Source organism: Maylandia zebra, linkage group LG11, assembly GCF_041146795.1.
Source record: "Maylandia zebra isolate NMK-2024a linkage group LG11, Mzebra_GT3a, whole genome shotgun sequence".
NCBI lineage: Eukaryota > Metazoa > Chordata > Actinopteri > Cichliformes > Cichlidae > Maylandia > Maylandia zebra.
In genome coordinates this window covers 38,250,351-38,273,396 of record NC_135177.1, presented here as the reverse complement: position 1 = coordinate 38,273,396, position 23,046 = coordinate 38,250,351, and the positions used below count along the sequence as shown (strand labels likewise).

Genomic DNA, 23,046 nt, shown 5'->3' with positions numbered 1-23,046 from the left:
TCGTAATAGCTGAATCGAAAACGGTCTTCCCGCAAATATTTACATCTTATAACTCACCTGGCGTGACGTCATAATGCAAAGAGTTTACTTGCGAAGTCTTCTTCTGTTGCTGCCGGTTTTACCGACCACTTCCGCGTTACCATAGCAACGAGTCAACCTGCAGGTCAGAGCGGTTTAGCAGAGGGGCTAGCTGCTTCAAATGTTCGGTGTCAGGGGACAGGTGAGCAGTGAGGAGGAGGAGCTTCATCATCCCCTGCAAGCTGTGAGTGTTTGTTATCGGCAGCAATTCAGTGATGTACTCTGCTGTAGCTGATTCAGCCCTTTAATAACCTCAGTATAAGCTCTTACTGATTGATCAGACCTTTCCTCATGGATCAATAATAACGTAGATAATCACTGTTACTGATTTGTCTCACTGACCTGCGCCTGATCCTGAGGATGGATCTGACTGATTGGTCCACACACCTGAACCTGCAGGTTCTCCGGTAGTCAGCTGATTCATTGATGAAGGCAGCAGGTTAGCACATCTGCATGTCTTTATCCAGGTGACTCTTCCTCCTTCAGGTCCAGCATGGCGTCCCGTGCAGCCCCTTCAGGTAAAGAAGCTGTGAAGGTGAAGAGGAGGAGTGGGAGTGTGGGGCGGAAGCAGACAGCAGACATTGAGGAATTGACATCTTCTGGGAACAAAGCGCTGCAGGAGGGACGCCCACAGGAGGCGCTGAGGTACTTCAGAGATGCCCTGAAGGCTGCAGAGCAGGTGAGGCGGTTACAAGAACAGATGTGGTGTCAGCAGTGTTAGTGGCACTCCTGGCACTACATTTCATATCATGCTCTCAGCTCCAGGACTCGCGGGTCCTGCGGGCCTGTTCCTTTAACCTCGGGGCTGCCTATGTGGAGGTAGGACGACCTCGGAAAGGTCTGGACTTCCTGCGGCATGCTCAGCCTGGTCCCAAGGCCGACCGCCTCCCTGACCTCCAGTTCAACCTTGCCCTGGCCCATGATGCACTGGGGCAGAGCCGGGAGGCCGCCACCTACTTCCTGCAAGCTGCCCAGCTGTATAGGTCACAAGGAGACGGCTGCAGCGAGGGGGATGCCTGCGTGGAGATGAGCCGCTGTTACAGCAGGACACGGGTCAGGACCAAAACCTGAATTTGACACAGAATAGGTGAGCCAGGTGACTCAGGTGTGTCTGTCTGTGTGTCACAGGACTGGGCGCTGGCGGCTCAGGGTTACTTGCGAGCTGCAGAGAGTTACAGAGTGGCCAACATGTTGGACTATGCAGCCACCGCCCTGTCAGAAGCAGGAAGTCACATGACCCAATCAGATCAGTGCAACCAGGAGGACATCATCGGTGTGCTGTCAGAGTGTCTGAGTTTGATGGGGAGCATTACGGACCCGAGGACTCTGGGTAATCACCCGAAAGAAGGTTGCTTGATTCAGAATGGAATAGAATAGAATAGAATAGGCCTTTAGTGTCACTGTGCAATCGAGCTGTGGTGCTCCAAGGCAACTATGCAGGAATAAATAACACACAGGAGACACAAGAGAAAGCCGTTAGAGAAAAAACCTGCAAAATGCTTGGAGGTGGTGCAGAGACTTGGTCTAAGTAGAGTCTGTGTGTGACTGACCTGAGTGACGAGGGTTCAGGTTGGTGGGTGGCCAAGGTGGGGTGTGGGGGGAGGGTGTTTGTTAACCGTCCGAATGGTCCAGGGCAGGGGTCGGCAACCTGCGGCTCTTTAGTCCTTATAGTGCGGCTCCGCGTGGTTTGGGAAAATAAATTAGAAGTATTTAGCTGAAGTGTAATTTATTTATGTTAGTTCTTTTTTAACTTGTAGTTCTAAATTGGAAGATTATTGTGATATTGAAATATAAAAATAAAATTATATTCTATTTTTTCATCGCTCAAAATAAGCGTCACACTCGTGGAAGCTGGTGTACCCGCCGAAACAGCGTGCATTTACCGAGACTTTCAACCCCAGCCAGGCCAATTATGGCTCTTCGGATCCACATCATGTCAGCAGCTGTTCCCCAACTATGTTAACACAAACACGCTCACGCCTCACAGACGACAGCTTACAGTCCTGCGTAAAGATGAAAGTGACTTCGTACAGCCCCGATCTGCAGACGCTGTGCGCAGAGGTTCAGGAGCAGAAGTCCCGTTGTAAACATATCACGGCAGACCCGACGATGTTTCCATGAACAGGCTTTTCAGCATCTCTTTATTGACCACTTTTCACACACGGTTGCTGTGCGCACACAGCCGACTGTAGCTTTGCAGCTCACAGCCCGACACACACCAACACAACAGCAGAGAGAGCACAGACGTAAAGGCGGCGAGGCGTGATTGCGGGTGCCGCTCAGGTGCGTCCAGATGGCTCATTGGGTGTTAAAGGTTGCTGACCCCTGGTCCAGGGGAAGAGGTGAGTCTGGAGGTGTGGGACCCGATGGACCTGTGGTACCCACTAGAGAGCCGCGGGTCAAACGGGTTTGTGGGCGGGATGTGAGGCATCACATGGCCCTGGTTTACCTGAGACAGGAGGATCTGGCGATGGCCTCCAAGGCGGTGATAATAACCATCTGTGCAGCCTTCCTGTTCTCAGTCGTGGGCCCTGCGTACCAAACACCCAGGCAGGAGGAGAGCACGCACTAGTTACTGTAACTGCTTCTCTGTCACTCAGGTGAGCTGTACCTGTCGGTGGGCGTGTCTTACTGCCGGCTCAGGTCTTTCCAGGAGGCAGTGCAGTGTTTCCAGAAGGCTCTGAGCCCCGCGGCTAAGTGGCCCCCCCTGCTGCCCAAGGTCTTGCACAACCTGGGAGCGGCGCTGAACTCCATGGGCCAGTTCAGGTCCGCCGTGGACTACCACAGGCTGGCCGCTGGACTGTACGGTGAGGCGCACACCTGCGGCTCACCTGTTTAAGCAGTTCACCTTTGACCCTCACAAACACTTGCCACATCTTTAATCAGGAGTCTGACAGGAAAATCAGTTTAGCTATAACAATGCTCTGTGTTTGTGTACAGGCTCTCAGGGTTGCCGTGGCGACCAGGCTCGCTGTTTCAGTAACCTTGCGTTTGCCTTCAGTCGGATCGGTGAGGAAGAGGAAGCAGCAGAGAGCTTAATCCTCGCCCTACAGGGATTCAGAGACACAGGTAACATCAGTACTGTCTATGTACATCGGACAGGTGAGACCCCTGTGCTCACCTGTGTGTGTGTGTGTGTGTGTGTGTGTGTAGGGGACTACCTGGCACAGGCTCAGGTGTGCGAGGTGCTGGCTGAGTGTTACCTGGTGCAGAGGAAGCAACACAAAGCGGTTCAGCTCTACAAACAGGCTCTGAGTGCGCTCTCTCACTGCCAGGTAGGTACGGTGGTAATGTGAGGTCAGCACGAGTGTGTACTCACCTGTTGGAGGTTGTTTGATCAGTGAGAGCGATCAGAGCATGAAAGAGTCGCCACAGAGCAGCATTGTCGTGTCTCTGTTCAAACTGTCGATGCAAACTTTATTCATACAGCATTTCATCACACACATCAACTCTACACACTTCACACAAAACAAAACTACACAAAAAAACACAGACACACACACTCGGAGCAGTTCAAATATCTGAGCTGAGCAGGTCACAGCTGTATGACAGTATCGGGAACCAGAGGATGGACTTAAAGGTCATTCTGTGCTGACCTGCAAGCTGATGCAGTGACTTCAGATTTCTGCATACCCATGAGGACTCTGCGTTCTGTATGAGGTGCAGTCGTTGTGCTGCAAAGAAAGCCTTACAACAATCTGTCCTACTGAAAGCTTGGACCTCGGGTCAGAGTCAGTTTGACAGAAGTCCATTAAGATCTCTGTCAGATGATACACGGGAGCATCAAACCTCGTCTTCTTCGCTTTCAGGACAGCGGCGGCATCCAGGACCAACTGGTGGAGCGACTGACTGCCACGCTGCAGCAGAGTCTGACTGTCGGTCCTCAGGTCTTACCACAACACCCATTCACTAAACCCATCACTGGTTATAAAGCCCAATAACCTCAGTTTGATCTGAATTAAGAAGCAGAAAGTTAGCGGCCATCCAGGTCTTTATGTCTTTAAGACATTCCTGCAGTGTAACTCATTGGTGTGTGTTATCTGGCTTCATGGACAGATAGAGCTGGGTGTCATCAGCATAGCAGTGTGTCTGTGAAGGTTCTCAGTCATCCAGGTCATCGTAGTCTAAGGAGCTTGGAAAGAAAAGCGTCTGGACTTCTTTAAGTTGCTTGAAGACGTTTCACCTCTCATCCGAGAAGCTTCTTCAGTTCTAAGGTCAAATGGCGGAGAGTCCCAGATATAAACCCGGTGGGAGTTTCCCCCCACAGAGGGACAAAAGGACCCCCTGATGATCCTCTAATCACATGACCCAAGGTGTGAAACTGGGTGTGGGTCACAATCAGCCAGGGTTTCAGGTGAGCTCATTGTGAAACCTGGCCCCACCTTATCATGCGAATTCCTGAGGTCAGATGGCCCAGGATGTGAGTGGGCGTTAAGGCGTCTGGGGAGGATCTCAAAACTGGATTATAGATGGCAGAGAGTTGGTGTCGTAAACCCCGCCTCTGTTCAAAGATGGTCGCTCACAGTGGATGCTTCTTTCACTCCTCTTTCAAACCATCTGTCCTCTCTGTCCAAAATGTGAACATTGGCATCCTCGAAAGAGTGACCTTTGACCTTTAGATGCAGATGGACAGCTGAGTCTTGTCCTGTGGAGGTGGCTCTTCTTGCGCTTATGAAGTGGCTGTTTGGTCTCTCGAAAGGGACAAAATCATTGACCGCCTTACATATCACCGCCTTTACCCAGGGGATGCCATACCCTGCATCTACGGACTTCCTAAAATCCACAAGGAAGCTGTCCCACTCAGACCCATAGTCAGTAGCATAAACTCAGCCACTTATAACATTGCTAAACACCTTGCTACCATCCTTGCTCCTCTCGTGGGGAACACCCCACACCACATCAAGAACTCCACCGACTTCACCGACAAGGTCCAGAAACTTACCCTGGATCCAGATGAAACCATGGTGTCCTTTGATGTAGTCTTTCTCTTCACTTGCATACCCACCACGGAGGCCGTGGAGACTGTCAGAAAACAACTACAAGAAGACAGCTCCTTGGAGGACAGGACCAACTTCACACCCGATCAGACCTGCACACTGTTAGACCTCTGCCTCACCACTACATACTTCAAATACAACGAAGGCTTCTACAGACAAAAACATGGCTGTGCCATGGGCTCCCCCGTGTCACCTATTGTAGCCAACCTTTACATGGAGGAAGTGGAAAGGAAGGCTCTTGGCTCTTTCAAAGGAAGAGTACCCAGCCACTGGTACAGATATGTGGACGACACCTGGGTCAAAATCAAGACACAAGAAGTGGAATCCTTCACTGCGCACATTAACGCTGTGGATAAAAACATCAAGTTCACCAGGGAAGACACAAAGGACGACTGTTTGCCTTTCCTGGACTGCGCTGTGCACATTGAAGAGAACGGCAAACTCAACATCGAAGTTTACCGGAAGCCCACACACACGGACCAGTACCTCCTCTTTGACTCCCATCACCCTCTGGAACACAAACTTGGAGTAATCAGGACCCTACACCACCGGGCAGAACATGTTCCCTCTAAGCCTGAAGGGGAAAAGAAGGAACACACACATGTAAAGGAAGCACTCAAAACGTGCGGCTATCCTAAATGGGCGTTCTTAAAGTCAGCAAAGAGGCACAGAAAAGAAGACCAGACACCAGCGAGGGAGGATAAGAAGGACAGACGCAACAACATTGTCATCCCCTATGTAGCCGGTGTATCAGAGAAACTCAGGAGAGTTTTCTCCAAGCATGACATCCCAGTGCATTTCAGACCCAGCAACACGCTCAGACACAAACTGGTTCACCCGAAAGACAAAACGCCAAAACACAAACTTAACAATGTGGTGTTTGCTGTACAGTGCAGCGAGGAATGCTCAGACCTCTACATTGGAGAGACCAAACAGCCACTTCACAAGCGCATGGCACAACACAGAAGAGCCACCTCCACAGGACAAGACTCAGCAGTTCATCTGCATCTTAAGGATAAAGGACACTCTTTGAGGATGCCAATGTTCTGCCATCTATAATCCAGTTTTGAGTTCCTTCCCAGACACCTTAACGCCCACTCACATCCTGGGCCATCTGACCTCAGGAAATCACATGATAAGGTGGGGCCAGGTTTCACAATGAGCTCACCCGAAACCCTGGCTGATTGGGACCCACACCCAGTTTCACACCTTGTCTCATGTGATTAGAGGATCATCAGGGGTCCTTTTGTCCCTCTGTGGGGGGAAACTCCCACCGGGTTTAAATCTGGGACTCTCCACCATTTGACCTTAGAACTGAAGAAGCTTCTCGGATGAGAGGTGAAACGTCTTCAAGCAACTTAAAGAAGTCCAGACGCTTTTCTTTCCAAGCTACTTACATCTGCACAGCAGTGTAAATGTATGCTATGTCTTCTAATGATGCTGCCTAAGGGAAGCATGTATAATGTAAACAGAATTGGTCCTAGCACTGAACCCTGTGGAACTCCATAATTAACCTCAGTGTGTGAAGAGGACTCTCCATTTACATGCACAAACTGGAGTCTATTAGATAGATATGATACAAACCACTGCAGTGCAGTACCTGTAATACCTACAGCATGTTCTAATCGCTCTAATAGGATATTATGGTCGATGGTATCGAACGCTGCACTGAGGTCTAGCAGGACAAGCACAGAGATGAGTCCACTGTCAGAGGCCATAAGAAGATCATTTGTAACCTTCACTAAAGCTGTTTCTGTGCTGTGATGAGCTCTGAAACCTGACTGAAACTCTTCAAATAAACCTCTGCAGATGATCTGTTAGCTGTTTGACAACTACTCTTTCAAGGATGTTTGATATAAAGGAAGGTTGGAGATTGGCCTATAATTAGCTAAGACAGCTGGGTCTAGAGATGCTTTTTGAGTAAAGGTTTAACTACAGCCAGCTTGAAGGCCTGTGGTACATAGCCGATTATTAGAGATAGGTTGATCATATTTAAGATCGAAGCATTAATTAATGGCAGGACTTCTTTGAGCAGTTTTGTAGGAATGGACATGGTGATGGTTTGGAGGATGAGAGTTCTGTCGTTAGTTCAAAGAAATCAATAAGAGAGGCAGGATTATTATTATTATTATTATTATCATTATTATTAGGATTCAATAAATATAAGAATGTCACATGACATAGTACCACCTGCCCACACCTGTGAATGAGCACAGGTGATATCAAACAATATCAAACCATCAGACAGGTGAATATTGTCCTGACAGCAGTATAATATGTCCTCCTGTTTAAATGACTCAGAAGCCCCACCCACCGGCACCACACAGCCTCTGGCCACATCGACACAGCCTACCTATTGGACCTCATGTCAGGTAAGTCCCATTGTTACACGCTACACAAAAGGTCAGACAGGTCACTGATCAGCTTTGTCCTCACAGGAAGAGTGACATCACAAAGAGCCCGGGCACAGCAGCAAATCAGCAACCAGATGCTCCAGAGACTGATGCCCCAGGTGAGTCTCACCTGTTCCAGCTAGAAACAGGCTTGTGTAGGACTTCATAGTTTGTGTGATTCACGTTGGGTGTGTGTGTGAACAGGATCTCAGCAGGAGGCCTCTGAAACACCTGAATACATGAGCATAGCACCTGGACAGAGGTAAGACCAACACAGCCCAAATCTGGACCTCAGGTGGGCTCCTGTTTCCTCTGAACAAACCACAATGTTTGTATTTCTGTTTCCAGCTCAGACCAGTTAAACAAGCGGCAGCACAGTGAGTCTCCACCACCTCATACACATCACAGCACACCTGAGGAACACCTGTGGGACATGTGGACACTATCACCCCATTAGAGCACTTCGCTCTCGCTCTGCAGGCCGACTTGTTGTTCCTAGAGTATTTAAAAGTAGAATGGGAGGCAGAGCCTTCAGTTTTCAGGCCCCTCTTCTGTGGAACCAGCTTCCAGTTTGGATTCAGGAGACAGACACTATCTCTACTTTCAAGATTAGGCTTCAAACTTTCCTTTTTGCTAAAGCAGATAGTTAGGGCTGGACCAGGTGACCCTGAATCCTCCCTTAGTGACGCTGCAATAGACGTAGGCTGCCGGGGATTCCCATGATGCACTGGGTGTTTCTTCTTCACTCACTATGTGTTTATTGACCACTCTGCACTGAATCATTTAGCTCTCTTCCACGGCGTGTCTTTGTGTCGTCTTCCTCCTCTCACCCCCACCTTCCCTGAGCCTGGTTCAGCCGGAGGTTTCTTCCTGTTAAAAGGGAGTTTTTCCTTCCCACTGTTGCCAAAGTGCTGCTCATAGGGGATCATATGATTGCTGGGTGTTACTCTGTGTTATTGTAGGCTACACCTTACAATACAAAGCATCTTGAGGTGACCGCTGTGATTTGAATTGAAATTGAGGTTGATGAAGAGCTGGGGTGCACCTGTTGCCTTGAGTCAGATTTATAAAGGTGTGCACAAACATGTTGTCTGATGTCTGTCTAATAAGGAGCCTGATGAATTATTCACTTTGTACCCATGAATATATTTATATGTGAAAGCATGTGCACAGCTGCAGTGAGGTCTACGTGAGGTTATTATTCCACCTGCAGCGATCTAAATCTGGAGCTGCGCTTCCCGTTCGGGGACCTCCGGGCGTCTCCGTGAGCAAACAGCAGCAGAGTCTGAAAGCCTCCTGCTGATTGGATCAGAGAGAGCAGGCAGACCGATGCAGGCGGGAGTTCTGTGTGAGTGAGCTGCTGAGGATGGCGCCGGCTTCCTCACAGTGCTGTCGGTCAAACAGGGCTGGCTTTAAAAAATTTATTTTAATTTGAATAATGCAATATTGATTCATTAAATCCTGAACCGGCCTGGCTCTGCTGAAGGTTTCTTCCTGTTATAAGGGGTTTTTTCCTTCCCCCTGTCACCAAAGTGCTTGCTCACAGGGGCTGTTGCGGTTTCTCTGTATTATTGTAGGTGTTTGGGGCGACTACTGATATGAATGAAGCTGAATTGAACTGAAACCTAATTGGGCGATCACCTCGTCAAACAGGTGTGCTTTGCTTTAAATGCGACAGGAAGTGGAACTGATAACGTACCTGTGTGTTTCCAGGTGAGTTGTGGTTGGACAGAGGGAACCCTCGCACTGACAGGTGACACATCCATTAATCAAACTTTATTAATCAATTTTTTAAAAGTCAATAAATAAACCTTTTTTTTCCAGCAATGCTTCACTGGCTCAGGACAGTGAGGCCCCGCCCAGCAGCCCAGGTGACATCAGAGAGCAGTCCTCCCTTGTGTCCAGTTGGAGGTCTCAGTTTTGTTTGCTGATGTAAGCTCTCCTGATTGGACAGTCGGTAATCGGAGAGGACCTGTCAGCGTCACTGAAGTCCTTAGAGCTTCAGTCAGCTAATGCTGCAGCGTTGCCGTGGCTCAGACCGAGAATCAGAGCTGAGCCATCACATTGTGCTGCTCACTCTGACCCGAGACTCTGACAACAGAAAACCTAAAAAGAAATAAAAACACACAACCAGCCGTCTGTCTCCAGACAGAATTCTTTGGACTGTTTTTCTGTGTAAAACATTTATTATTTAATTGTAATTAAATTATTAGTGATGAAACTATTGAAACAGTGATTTTTGACTCAGCAGGAAGCACACACACACACACAGTGCTGTAGCTCCTCCCCCTCCTCCTCCTCACTGCAGCCTGTCTGAGTCTCAGTGGTTCTCTTCATTGCTGCAGCTGAGGATCAGGATCAGAGGCGGTTCTCTGGGTTCTTCTGGGTTCTGCTGTGCTGGAGTGCAGGAAGAACATGAGGAGGAGAGGAGGAGAACAGAGGAGTCCGACCTGAGGCGGAGAAACGATCCATAGCTGCTGAGCAGGTAGAAACAAACCCTTTCACAATAAAAGCCTCAGTGAAGGTGCTTTGATGTGATTGTGAACTGAGCTTGGTCTGTTGCTTAGCTCTCTGATCAAACTCAACCTGATCACATCATCCTGAGGGGTGGGGCTAACCTGTTGAAGGATCATCTGACAGCAATGAGCCCAGAACAGCTGTTTGATGATGTCATCTTGTTATTTCCTGTTTTATTTCTAACACTGCAGAGAGGAGACACCCTTCTTTTTCTTTGAGCAGGTCAGCTTGAGCTGCAGGTAAAAGGTGGATGTGTGGCGAGAGTTAGAAGCTGGGACTAATTTGCATATTCAAAACGGAGGTGAAGTAAGAGGGGCTGGGTTTGATGGCGTAGAAGAAGAACTTTAACAGGAAGTTTGTGCTCTAGTTCACCATTGTCGCCCCTGGCGTGGCACACGGCGGTGCAGGTTGTTGGTGATTGTTCACCTCCATCGTCTGGACTGAGTGAGCAGCTCGAGCTGTACAGGACTGTCACCATAGTGTGTGTGCATAGGCGTCATCTCACCTCACTGTACTCTTTACAATACTAAGGACCTTCAGGCGACTGGTCAGTGCTGAAGGTCAGGTGCTCTGAATCACATGTTTATGGAGACTTGGTTTAGTTAACAGGTTGTATTCACTCACACATACACGTGCGCGCACACACACACACACACACACACACACACACACACTCTCGTTCATTGTTCAACACACTGATATTTCCCACCCAGCCCTCTGATTGGTGAAGGCTCTGCCTCTCTAGCATCAGACACAAACACGCTGGCCAAGGAGCTCAGCCAGTCAGACGTAGGAGGCGGAGTCTGAACCTCTGCAGTGACAGAGGTGAAGGTTGCCAAGGTAATATAATGAACACCCACAAACACACACACACACTGATCCTGGAGCCAAAATTAGCTGCAGACCTCTGAGCTGTAACCTGACCTGTGTGTGTGTGTGTGTTTTCCTATCTCAGGGGGACCAAAATCCAGGTCCCCACAAGTTAAAGGCATTTTTCACACTCAAAATGTGGTTTTAGTGTCAGGGTTACAATTGGGTTATGGTTGTGCGCCCCAGGGTGGCTGTGTAGCTTGCCGTCACCAGTGTGTGAATGGGTGGATGACTGAATGTGTAAAGCACCATACAGGCCATTTACCATTTTTATGGTTAGGTTTACGGTTAGGATAAGCAGCTAGGGAAAGCATTGTGTCAATGGAATATCCCCACTAGGATAGCAACATCTGATGTGTGTGTGTGACGGTGACAGTAGTGACGGGCAGCAGACGTCACACCGTGAACAACGAGGGGAAATGGGACACTCGTGGTGCTGAAACACATGTGAAGGACCAGATGTGTTTCTCTTAGAGACAGTTTTCATATGGTCATATTTACCATTAGACTGCATCCACTCAGAGAGCACATTCGCCTCCATCTACCTGTGAGCATCATCTGCTGACAGCAGCCCAGACAGATTTCAGCTGCTTCTCCATCAGAAGCCTGAAGGTTCATTCCACCAATCAGTTGAAAACATTCCCTATTGTCTGGGATTTATCATCTGCATTATTGATCGCTGATTGGTTCTTTTTAATGCACCAACACTTAAAGGCCTTGGGCTTCCTGCTGGAGCTATTTTTATCTTTAACAGGTGAACCTGAGTCAACTGACTCCCCAGTTACCATGGTAACCCCATCCCCTTCTCCTCAGCCTTTAGGGAGATTCTTATCTGTGACAGATAGGAAGTCTATTACACAATAAGAGCTGTTGGACTACAGGTTGGTAGACAAAGAGAGAAACAGACAGGTGATCTGCAATATCCAATCAAAGGTCAGCAAGTGAATCATCTTCTGTGACTTAGGAACAGATTAAACCTAAATAAAACACCTGTACACCAAGTCTCTGTGTCTCTGCAAACTGAGGTTCAGTGACCCCCAGAAGCCTCGCATCACAATGCAGAGAAGGTCCACTGGTTATAAGATACAGAAGAAGAAGAACATCCCAAACGATAACATGAAGGAGAACATACTAGTGTGACCCCAGGAAAACATTTTAACTGTCAGACAACCCTGAGGGCACAGGTACACAAATGTACCTGCTATGAATGCTCAGCGTCCAATGAATACGCTGCTTAATGACTAAAAGAAAATGGTTATAAGAAGGTTTTTGCTAAGCTAACAGTTTCAGATTGCTTTTATAGCTTGTGCTAAGGTAAGCTAACAGTTTGTACCTGCTGCTAGTGTTTGTGCTAAGTTAACCCTACCTCCTAAAACTTACTAACTGAAAGCAGTTAGTAATTTTTAAGAATGTGATTGTGATTCTAAAACTTCATTTTCATTTTTCTTCTTCTGTACAGGATGGCAGGTAACTGGTCCATCCTGAGGTTGTCTTTACCCCCCACCAGTTCTACAGCCACTACCCTTCACAACACCTCCCAGTACCCTCCTCTACCAGACTGGGAGGCTCCCAGCTTCACCCGGGCTGCTCAGTTCCGAGTTGGAGCCACCTTTGTCCTCTTCTTGTTTGCTGCCTGCAGTAATCTTGCCCTATTGGTCAGTGTGTGGCGAGGGCAGCGTTTGGCATCTCACCTGCGCCCATTAATGCTGAGCCTGGCATCAGCCGACCTGATGATGACATTTGTGGTGATGCCTCTGGATGCAGTGTGGAACATGACAGTGCAGTGGTATGGTGGTGATGCGCTCTGCAAGCTGCTCTGCTTCCTGAAGCTGTTCGCCATGCACGCCTCTGCCTTCATCCTTGTTGTCATCAGCCTAGATCGCCAGCATGCGATTCTGCACCCACTGGATGCTCTGAGTGCGCACAGCAGGAACCGACGCATGTTGCTACTGGCTTGGACCCTCAGCATTCTGCTTGCATCACCACAGGTAACTGTGAGCAGAGGTAACTGTGAGCAGAAGTAACTGTGGGCAGAGGTAACTGTCAGCAGAGGTAACTGTGAGCAGAAGTAACTGTGAGCAGAGGTAACTGTGAGCAGAGGTAACTGAGAGCAGAGGTAACTGAGAGCAGAGGTAACTGTCAGCAGAAGTAACTGTGAGCAGAGGTAACTGAGAGCACAGGTAACTGAGAGCAGAGGTAACTGTGAGCAGAGGTAACTGAGAGCAGAGGTAACTGAGAGCAGAGGTAACTGTGAGCAGAGGTAACTGAGAGCAGAGGTAACTGTCAGCAGAAGTAACTGTGAGCAGAGGTAACTGTGAGCAGAGGTAACTGTGAGCAGAGGTAACTGAGATCAGAGGTAACTGAGAGCAGAGGTAACTGAGATCAGAGGTAACTGAGAGCAGAGGTAACTGAGAGCAGAGGTAACTGTCAGCAGAGGTAACTGAGAGCACAGGTAACTGAGAGCAGAGGTAACTGTGAGCAGAGGTAACTGAGAGCAGAGGTAACTGTGAGCAGAGGTAACTGAGAGCAGAGGTAACTGAGAGCAGAGGTAACTGTCAGCAGAAGTAACTGTGAGCAGAGGTAACTGTGAGCAGAGGTAACTGAGATCAGAGGTAACTGAGAGCAGAGGTAACTGAGAGCAGAGGTAACTGTGAGCAGAAGTAACTGTGAGCAGAGGTAACTGTGAGCAGAAGTAACTGTGAGCAGAGGTAACTTTGATCAGAGGTAACTTTGATCAGAGGTAACTGTGAGCAGAAGTAACTGTGGGCAGAGGTAACTGTCAGCAGAGGTAACTGTGAGCAGAGGTAACTTTGATCAGAGGTAACTGTGAGCAGAAGTAACTGTGGGCAGAGGTAACTGTCAGCAGAGGTAACTGTGAGCAGAGGTAACTGTGAGCAGAGGTAACTGAGAGCAAAGGTAACTGAGAGCAGAGGTAACTTTGATCAGAGGTAACTTTGATCAGAGGTAACTGTGAGCAGAGGTAACTGTGAGCAGAGGTAACTTTGATCAGAGGTAACTTTGATCAGAGGTAACTGTGAGCAGAGGTAACTGTGAGCAGAGGTAACTTTGATCAGAGGTAACTGAGAGCAGAGGTAACTTTGATCAGAGGTAACTGAGAGCAGAGGTAACTTTGATCAGAGGTAACTGTGAGCAGAGGTAACTGTGAGCAGAGGTAACTGAGAGCAGAGGTAACTGAGAGCAGAGGTAACTGTGAGCAGAAGTAACTGAGAGCAGAGGTAACTGAGAGCAGAGGTAACTGAGAGCAGAGGTAACTGTGAGCAGAGGTAACTTTGATCAGAGGTAACTGAGAGCAGAGGTAACTGTGAGCAGAAGTAACTGTGAGAAGAAGTAACTGTGAGCAGAGGTAACTGTGAGCAGAAGTAACTGTGAGCAGAGGTAACTGTGAGCAGAGGTAACTGTGAGCAGAGGTAACTTTGATCAGAGGTAACTGAGAGCAGAGGTAACTTTGATCAGAGGTAACTGAGAGCAGAGGTAACTTTGATCAGAGGTAACTGTGAGCAGAGGTAACTGTGAGCAGAGGTAACTGAGAGCAGAGGTAACTGAGAGCAGAGGTAACTGTGAGCAGAAGTAACTGAGAGCAGAGGTAACTGAGAGCAGAGGTAACTGAGAGCAGAGGTAACTGTGAGCAGAGGTAACTTTGATCAGAGGTAACTTTGATCAGAGGTAACTTTGATCAGAGGTAACTGTGAGCAGAAGTAACTGTGGGCAGAGGTAACTGTCAGCAGAGGTAACTGTGAGCAGAGGTAACTTTGATCAGAGGTAACTGTGAGCAGAAGTAACTGTGGGCAGAGGTAACTGTCAGCAGAGGTAACTGTGAGCAGAGGTAACTGTGAGCAGAGGTAACTGAGAGCAAAGGTAACTGAGAGCAGAGGTAACTTTGATCAGAGGTAACTTTGATCAGAGGTAACTGTGAGCAGAGGTAACTGTGAGCAGAGGTAACTTTGATCAGAGGTAACTTTGATCAGAGGTAACTGTGAGCAGAGGTAACTGTGAGCAGAGGTAACTTTGATCAGAGGTAACTGAGAGCAGAGGTAACTTTGATCAGAGGTAACTGAGAGCAGAGGTAACTTTGATCAGAGGTAACTGTGAGCAGAGGTAACTGTGAGCAGAGGTAACTGAGAGCAGAGGTAACTGAGAGCAGAGGTAACTGTGAGCAGAAGTAACTGAGAGCAGAGGTAACTGAGAGCGGAGGTAACTGAGAGCAGAGGTAACTGTGAGCAGAGGTAACTTTGATCAGAGGTAACTGAGAGCAGAGGTAACTGTGAGCAGAAGTAACTGTGAGAAGAAGTAACTGTGAGCAGAGGTAACTGTGAGCAGAAGTAACTGTGAGCAGAGGTAACTGTGAGCAGAGGTAACTTTGATCAGAGGTAACTGAGAGCAGAGGTAACTGTGAGCAGAAGTAACTGTGAGCAGAAGTAACTGTGAGCAGAGGTAACTTTGATCAGAGGTAACTGAGAGCAGAGGTAACTTTGATCAGAGGTAACTGTGAGCAGAAGTAACTGTGAGCAGAAGTAACTGTCAGCAGAGGTAACTGTGAGCAGAGGTAACTGTGAGCAGAGGTAACTTTGATCAGAGGTAACTGAGAGCAGAGGTAACTGTGAGCAGAGGTAACTGAGAGCAGAGGTAACTGAGAGCAGAGGTAACTTTGATCAGAGGTAACTGAGAGCAGAGGTAACTGTGAGCAGAGGTAACTGAGAGCAGAGGTAACTGTGAGCAGAAGTAACTGTGAGCAGAAGTAACTGTGAGCAGAGGTAACTTTGATCAGAGGTAACTGTGAGCAGAGGTAACTGTGAGCAGAAGTAACTGTGAGCAGAAGTAACTGTGAGCAGAAGTAACTGTCAGCAGAAGTAACTGTGAGCAGAGGTAACTGTGAGCAGAGGTAACTGAGAGCAGCAATAACTGTGAGCAGAGGTAACTTTGATCAGAGGTAACTGAGAGCAGAGGTAACTGTGAGCAGAAGTAACTGTGAGCAGAAGTAACTGTGAGCAGAGGTAACTGTAAGCAGAAGTAACTGTGAGCAGAAGTAACTGTGAGCAGAAGTAACTGTCAGCAGAAGTAACTGTGAGCAGAGGTAACTGAGAGCAGAGGTAACTGAGAGCAGAGGTAACTGAGAGCAGAAGTAACTGAGAGCAGAGGTAACTGAGAGCAGAAGTAACTGAGAGCAGAAGTAACTGTGAGCAGAGGTAACTTTGATCAGAGGTAACTTTGATCAGAGGTAACTGAGAGCAGAGGTAACTGTGAGCAGAAGTAACTGAGAGCAGAGGTAACTGTGAGCAGAAGTAACTGTGAGCAGAGGTAACTGTGAGCAGAGGTAACTTTGATCAGAGGTAACTTTGATCAGAGGTAACTGTGAGCAGAAGTAACTGTGGGCAGAGGTAACTGTCAGCAGAGGTAACTGTGAGCAGAGGTAACTTTGATCAGAGGTAACTGTGAGCAGAAGTAACTGTGGGCAGAGGTAACTGTCAGCAGAGGTAACTGTGAGCAGAGGTAACTGTGAGCAGAGGTAACTGAGAGCAAAGGTAACTGAGAGCAGAGGTAACTTTGATCAGAGGTAACTTTGATCAGAGGTAACTGTGAGCAGAGGTAACTGTGAGCAGAGGTAACTTTGATCAGAGGTAACTTTGATCAGAGGTAACTGTGAGCAGAGGTAACTGTGAGCAGAGGTAACTTTGATCAGAGGTAACTGAGAGCAGAGGTAACTTTGATCAGAGGTAACTGAGAGCAGAGGTAACTTTGATCAGAGGTAACTGTGAGCAGAGGTAACTGTGAGCAGAGGTAACTGAGAGCAGAGGTAACTGAGAGCAGAGGTAACTGTGAGCAGAAGTAACTGAGAGCAGAGGTAACTGAGAGCAGAGGTAACTGAGAGCAGAGGTAACTGTGAGCAGAGGTAACTTTGATCAGAGGTAACTGAGAGCAGAGGTAACTGTGAGCAGAAGTAACTGTGAGAAGAAGTAACTGTGAGCAGAGGTAACTGTGAGCAGAAGTAACTGTGAGCAGAGGTAACTGTGAGCAGAGGTAACTTTGATCAGAGGTAACTGAGAGCAGAGGTAACTGTGAGCAGAAGTAACTGTGAGCAGAAGTAACTGTGAGCAGAGGTAACTTTGATCAGAGGTAACTGAGAGCAGAGGTAACTTTGATCAGAGGTAACTGTGAGCAGAAGTAACTGTGAGCAGAAGTAACTGTCAGCAGAGGTAACTGTGAGCAGAGGTAACTGTGAGCAGAGGTAACTTTGATCAGAGGTAACTGAGAGCAGAGGTAACTGTGAGCAGAGGTAACTGAGAGCAGAGGTAACTGAGAGCAGAGGTAACTTTGATCAGAGGTAACTGAGAGCAGAGGTAACTGTGAGCAGAGGTAACTGAGAGCAGAGGTAACTGTGAGCAGAAGTAACTGTGAGCAGAAGTAACTGTGAGCAGAGGTAACTTTGATCAGAGGTAACTGTGAGCAGAGGTAACTGTGAGCAGAAGTAACTGTGAGCAGAAGTAACTGTGAGCAGAAGTAACTGTCAGCAGAAGTAACTGTGAGCAGAGGTAACTGTGAGCAGAGGTAACTGAGAGCAGCAATAACTGTGAGCAGAGGTAACTTTGATCAGAGGTAACTGAGAGCAGAGGTAACTGTGAGCAGGAGTAAGTGAGAGGAGAAGTAACTGTGAGCAGAGGTAACTGTAAGCAGAAGTAACTGTGAGCAGAAGTAACTGTGAGCAGAAGTAACTGTCAGCAGAAGTAACTGTGAGCAGAGGTAACTGAGAGCAGAGGTAACTGAGAGCAGAGGTAACTGAGAGCAGAAGTAACTGAGAGCAGAGGTAACTGAGAGCAGAAGTAACTGAGAGCAGAAGTAACTGTGAGCAGAGGTAACTTTGATCAGAGGTAACTTTGATCAGAGGTAACTGAGAGCAGAGGTAACTGTGAGCAGAAGTAACTGAGAGCAGAGGCAACTGTGAGCAGAAGTAACTGTGAGCAGAGGTAACTTTGATCAGAGGTAACTTTGATCAGAGGTAACTGAGAGCAGAGGTAACTGTGAGCAGAAGTAACTGAGAGCAGAGGTAACTGTGAGCAGAAGTAACTGAGAGCAGAAGTAACTGTGAGCAGAGGTAACTTTGATCAGAGGTAACTTTGATCAGAGGTAACTGAGAGCAGAGGTAACTGTGAGCAGAAGTAACTGAGAGCAGAGGTAACTGTGAGCAGAAGTAACTGTGAGCAGAGGTAACTTTGATCAGAGGTAACTGTGAGCAGAGGTAACTGAGAGCAGAGGTAACTGTGAGCAGAAGTAACTGTGAGCAGAAGTAACTGTGAGCAGAGGTAACTTTGATCAGAGGTAACTGAGAGCAGAGGTAACTGTGAGCAGAAGTAACTGTGAGCAGAAGTAACTGTGAGCAGAAGTAACTGTCAGCAGAAGTAACTGTGAGCAGAGGTAACTGTGAGCAGAGGTAACTTTGATCAGAGGTAACTGAGAGCAGCAATAACTGTGAGCAGAGGTAACTTTGATCAGAGGTAACTGAGAGCAGAGGTAACTGTGAGCAGAAGTAACTGTGAGCAGAAGTAACTGTGAGCAGAAGTAACTGTGAGCAGAGGTAACTGTAAGCAGAAGTAACTGTGAGCAGAAGTAACTGTGAGCAGAAGTAACTGTCAGCAGAAGTAACTGTGAGCAGAGGTAACTGAGAGCAGAGGTAACTGAGAGCAGAGGTAACTGAGAGCAGAAGTAACTGAGAGCAGAGGTAACTGAGAGCAGAAGTAACTGAGAGCAGAAGTAACTGTGAGCAGAGGTAACTTTGATCAGAGGTAACTTTGATCAGAGGTAACTGAGAGCAGAGGTAACTGTGAGCAGAAGTAACTGAGAGCAGAGGTAACTGTGAGCAGAGGTAACTGTGAGCAGAGGTAACTTTGATCAGAGGTAACTTTGATCAGAGGTAACTTTGATCAGAGGTAACTGAGAGCAGAGGTAACTGTGAGCAGAAGTAACTGAGAGCAGAGGTAACTGTGAGCAGAAGTAACTGTGAGCAGAAGTAACTGTGAGCAGAGGTAACTTTGATCAGAGGTAACTTTGATCAGAGGTAACTGAGAGCAGAGGTAACTGTGAGCAGAAGTAACTGAGAGCAGAGGTAACTGAGAGCAGAGGTAACTGAGAGCAGAGGTAACTGTGAGCAGAAGTAACTGAGAGCAGAGGTAACTGTGAGCAGAAGTAACTGTGAGCAGAGGTAACTGTGAGCAGAGGTAACTTTGATCAGAGGTAACTTTGATCAGAGGTAACTGAGAGCAGAGGTAACTGTGAGCAGAAGTAACTGAGAGCAGAGGTAACTGTGAGCAGAAGTAACTGTGAGCAGAAGTAACTGTGAGCAGAGGTAACTTTGATCAGAGGTAACTGAGAGCAGAGGTAACTGAGAGCAGAGGTAACTGAGAGCAGAGGTAACGGTAACTCACGGTTGGAGTTTTGTCTCTGACGTATACGCGAAAAATAAAACACCTGGAGATGACTCGCTTTGTTATGAAAGACATGAGTTTTTTCCACAGCTGAAAAGTGAATGCAGCAGTCTGTCATGTAACATAACATTAAGTTGTGTGTTGCTGCTACCTGTGCACCTGCTGCTCGCTCTGCACCCACATGTATGAGGCGACAAGAAACTTGATTTTATTAAAGCAGGTTAAATGATCACGTTTTCTTGTTAGAGATCCTCCTGTCTGAGCAGTCAGCAGCTTCTCCACCTGTCAGCAGGTGCCGGCTGCTCTCACATGCAGCTGATCCAGGTGAAAGTTCCTGCAGTAAATTCTGACTGCGTGTTAATCCTGGCAGGAATGCTCTGGATTATCCATGCACAACCTCCTGCTGATAGCTCAGGCTAACTGCTCCCCTTTGTTTCTATAAGGCATGCTACCGATCCTGAGACGTCAGTTGCTAGTTCAAAGTAAGAGCAGCTTCAGAGCAAAACTGAAACTCAGACCAGGACGTCACATCTGGATTTTTTATCTAATGAGCTGTTGTTTATTGTTAGAAATACTAATGTGAGGCCTCCAAAGTGTGACTCTGTCCGTCCATTAGCTATTTATCTTCAGGACCATCAGGGTGGACTCGGTGGACTTCACTCAGTGTGCGTCTCACGGTAGCTTCAGTCGCCGCTGGCAGGAAACTGTTTACAACATGTTTCACTTTACCACGCTGTATGTCGTCCCCCTGCTGGTGATGAGCTGCTGCTACAGCCGCATCCTGCTGCACATCCACCAGCAGCACCTGAGAGACAAAGGTAACACATCTGTGAACAACACCTGTAACGCATCTGAACCACACCTGTTCTCAGCCATCACAGCTGATTTGTTGTATGATCAGCAATGTAGACACTCCCTCTTTCAGCAGGTGAGTCGCCCCTGCGTCGCAGTGGCACCGACATCATCCCAAAGGCTCGGATGAAGACTCTGAAGATGACGGTGGTCATCGTGCTGTCCTTTGTCGTGTGCTGGACGCCATACTACCTGCTGGGGATTTGGTACTGGTTCCAGCCCGACATGCTGCGCATCACACCGGAGTACGTCCACCACGCCCTCTTTGTGTTTGGGAACCTGAACACCTGCTGCGACCCCATCATCTACGGCTTCTACACGCCGTCCTTTAGGGCCGACCTCGCCGCCTGCTGCCGCTGGGTGAGGAGTGATGCGGACACTTCGTCCCAATACATAGACCGAATGTCCACCAGAGAGGGTCCTCACAGCAGGGAGCACGAGCCGCAGCCCTCCACCAACAACCAGACTGCAGCAGATCAGCCAATGAAAGCACGTGACTTTAGCATGTGACTTATGCTTTGTGTCAGGTGATTTTTATTTGCAGGCGCCTGAGCAGAGTTGTTGCCACAGAATCAGAATAACGCGGTCATTTTGTCTGCATGTTGACTTTATCAGTTTAGATCACATGGTTTGTCACGCCCTCCACAGATGATGCTCAGAGAGAAGGCGCTGACCTCTGACCCTTGTGTCAGGCCTTTAAGAGAAGTGACTGCAGTCAAACAGCAGCAGCATGCTGATGCCTCTTGATTACAAATTAAAGTGCATCTTTTTTTCTCATTAATCTCAATCAATCATTAATCTCATCTGAATCCACAGAGCAGCTTCTAGTGTCTGGATGACCTCGTCAGGGACACCTCCAAAATGGACGTGCTCCCTCTGTGAACCACAGGGTGGAGCTCTAAGACAACAGGATGTGTCTGCATCCAGAGGCTGTATAGGCGTGGCATACAACAACATCAAATCTCACTCATTCAGAGCTCAGCCTTCTCAGTCTGTTAGTATGGTGACCTCACAGCAGTCATGTTATTGGTTAGATGATGTCTGACAGCACAAACGTGGTCCAGAGATCCAGTTCAGCCAAGCAGACAGCGAGCAGCTACAGCTGCCTGTTTCACCATCCACTTGTTAGTCAAGGAGGTCACGCCCCTAATGATGCAAGCTTTAAGCCTTAATCCAGTTCAAACAGGTGACCTGTGGGGGCATGGAAGTCTCTGGGGACTGACTCACTGGTACATCTGCTGGATGTTAGAGGAACTGCAGCTTTGGAGGTTCAAATGTGACCATACCCATGATGTGACTCATGCATGTTTGTTTGTGTTTCAGGTTTTTAGCAATGTTATCATCCTTGGCAGTGTTGGGGTAGTTACTCAAGAAAAGTAATGGATCACACATTAGCTTTTACTTTTCTTAAAAGTAATGTAGTAACTTATTTAATTCCTCGCCGGAGAAGTATGTTGTCAGACTACTGGTTACATTACTTTCTGATTTCTCTACAAAATGACCTCAAACCCATTGTTACCAGTTACCTACAGGCTACAGTCCCACACACCAACGCAAAGCCCTCCTAATGACCGCACACATATGGACTTTGGTTTTTAGTTTATCACTTATTAACTCAAATTAAAGATGAGCTCATAAGTTCAGGCTCTGGATGCTGGGCTAACGTCTGCTTTAACAACACTCTGGGTTCTTGGCTAGCTTAGCGTTAGCATGCCACCCGTTCACATGTTAGCAAAGTGTCTGTAACGTGGACTGTATTCAGTGGTCGACAGGAGGCAGCCGACACACTCAGCAGGACAGTCAAAAGCTTGCGACCATAGTGGCAGTGGGAATTCCACAGTGTTTGTCCTTTAATAAACGCCAACCTTACAAGCCCGGCTGAACGGCTGCGGTCTCATCATACATGAAGTGAGCAGAGTTCATACAACCAACATACAGTTCATACAACATACTTTGAGTTAGTGAGGTAACGATATGAGGTCCATGTGTGAGCACGCCGCTCTACAGAGGGCAGTGGTGAATACTTGTGACATCACTAAACATCAACTTACGCTGTCTCAAGGAGACACCGCACTATTACGACTGTTACAAGTCAAAGTTGTGTTAGTAGAAAAGTCTGGTTGTTTGTGTCCTGGCTGCACTTTCCACTCTACCGTCTTCCTGTCCTTTTGTGTAGTAAAATAAAAGCAATGCCCACATCTCCACTCCTCGAACGCTATCGCTGTGCTGCTCCACCATTGTCCTCCTCCTGCACATGAACTGAATCAGCTGACTGTACCATACAAGAATGTTTTCTTTCTGTCCAGCTGGCACTATCTCAAGAACTTGTTCAATGAAAGTAATGACATAATTGCAACTGTAATGCGATTACATTACTGCATTACTGAAATGTAATGTGATTACAGTAACTTGTTACTTTGTAATCCCTAACACCCAAAACTGGCCGTGGAGTTCCTCAGGGTTCTGTGCTGGGACCAGTGATCTTAATGTACGCTTCCCTTATTTAATACTATTTGAAAACACTGCATCCATTTTTACAGCTATGCAGATGATACCCAGGTGATATCCGGGTGTTAAGGTGAGGTACAAAAGTACTTCACCTCACACCTGCACCAGCTGCTCGGCCATCAATCTCTTGCTGCACAGTTTTAGTGCTGATGCAGTCACAAATCTGTTTAACGTGTCTTTATCGGCAGTTCACATGACTGTACATTAAACTCACCTTGTCAAACCTCAGGTGTCGCTGCATGAGCAGCTCGTCCGCTAAATAAATGATCAACAAAGACATGTTTTCTACTTCAGCTTTATTTGGTTTTTATGTGTCTGAACAGCAGAAATTAGGACAGAGAAACAGTCTGTGGAGAGAATCTGCAGCACAAACAGGAGGCTCTGAATACGCGAGCT

General features: G+C 47.6%; 2 protein-coding genes across 6 annotated transcripts; both read left to right on the top strand.

Annotated features, from left to right (window-relative positions):
- The first annotated feature begins 17 nt into the window (after positions 1 to 17).
- On the top strand, positions 18 to 9,692 carry LOC143421209 (tetratricopeptide repeat protein 24-like). Of its 3 annotated transcripts, none has more exons than XM_076890422.1 (14): positions 18 to 262; positions 565 to 757; positions 838 to 1,131; positions 1,207 to 1,408; positions 2,679 to 2,885; positions 3,019 to 3,147; positions 3,232 to 3,353; positions 3,888 to 3,965; positions 7,377 to 7,447; positions 7,514 to 7,587; positions 7,673 to 7,730; positions 7,817 to 7,845; positions 9,182 to 9,221; positions 9,312 to 9,692. In XM_076890422.1, the coding sequence occupies exons 2-14, from the start codon at positions 572 to 574 to the stop codon at positions 9,397 to 9,399; spliced, it is 1,578 nt and encodes a 525-aa protein (XP_076746537.1). In that variant the 5' UTR covers positions 18 to 262; positions 565 to 571; the 3' UTR covers positions 9,400 to 9,692. The 3 variants fall into 3 exon arrangements, with proteins under 3 accessions (XP_076746537.1, XP_076746538.1, XP_076746536.1); XM_076890421.1 differs by having other exon boundaries at positions 19 to 262; positions 9,293 to 9,692; XM_076890423.1 differs by lacking the exon at positions 3,888 to 3,965 and having other exon boundaries at positions 9,293 to 9,692.
- Positions 9,693 to 9,779: 87 nt separating this feature from the next.
- On the top strand, positions 9,780 to 22,961 carry LOC143421210 (gonadotropin-releasing hormone II receptor-like). 3 transcript variants are annotated; one of them, XM_076890426.1, is made up of 4 exons: positions 9,780 to 9,953; positions 12,315 to 12,843; positions 19,907 to 20,108; positions 20,219 to 22,961. In XM_076890426.1, exons 2-4 carry the CDS (start codon positions 12,316 to 12,318, stop codon positions 20,650 to 20,652), a joined length of 1,164 nt encoding a protein of 387 aa, XP_076746541.1. In that variant the 5' UTR covers positions 9,780 to 9,953; position 12,315; the 3' UTR covers positions 20,653 to 22,961. The 3 variants fall into 3 exon arrangements, with proteins under 3 accessions (XP_076746541.1, XP_076746539.1, XP_076746540.1); XM_076890424.1 differs by having other exon boundaries at positions 20,216 to 22,961; XM_076890425.1 differs by lacking the exon at positions 9,780 to 9,953 and adding an exon at positions 12,016 to 12,169 and having other exon boundaries at positions 20,216 to 22,961.
- The last annotated feature ends 85 nt before the right edge of the window (positions 22,962 to 23,046 follow it).

Coding starts and splice junctions, on each gene's coding strand:
- LOC143421209 (XM_076890421.1), top strand. CDS start 572: ATGGCGTCCCGTGCAGCCCCTTCAGGTAAAGAAGCTGTGAAGGTGAAG. Junction 3,354..3,887: donor GTGCGCTCTCTCACTGCCAG/GTAGGTACGGTG, acceptor CTTCGCTTTCAG/GACAGCGGCGGCATCCAGGA. Junction 3,966..7,376: donor GTCTGACTGTCGGTCCTCAG/GTCTTACCACAA, acceptor TAAATGACTCAG/AAGCCCCACCCACCGGCACC.
- LOC143421210 (XM_076890424.1), top strand. CDS start 12,316: ATGGCAGGTAACTGGTCCATCCTGAGGTTGTCTTTACCCCCCACCAGT. Junction 12,844..19,906: donor TTCTGCTTGCATCACCACAG/GTAACTGTGAGC, acceptor TCCGTCCATTAG/CTATTTATCTTCAGGACCAT. Junction 20,109..20,215: donor GCAGCACCTGAGAGACAAAG/GTAACACATCTG, acceptor TCCCTCTTTCAG/CAGGTGAGTCGCCCCTGCGT.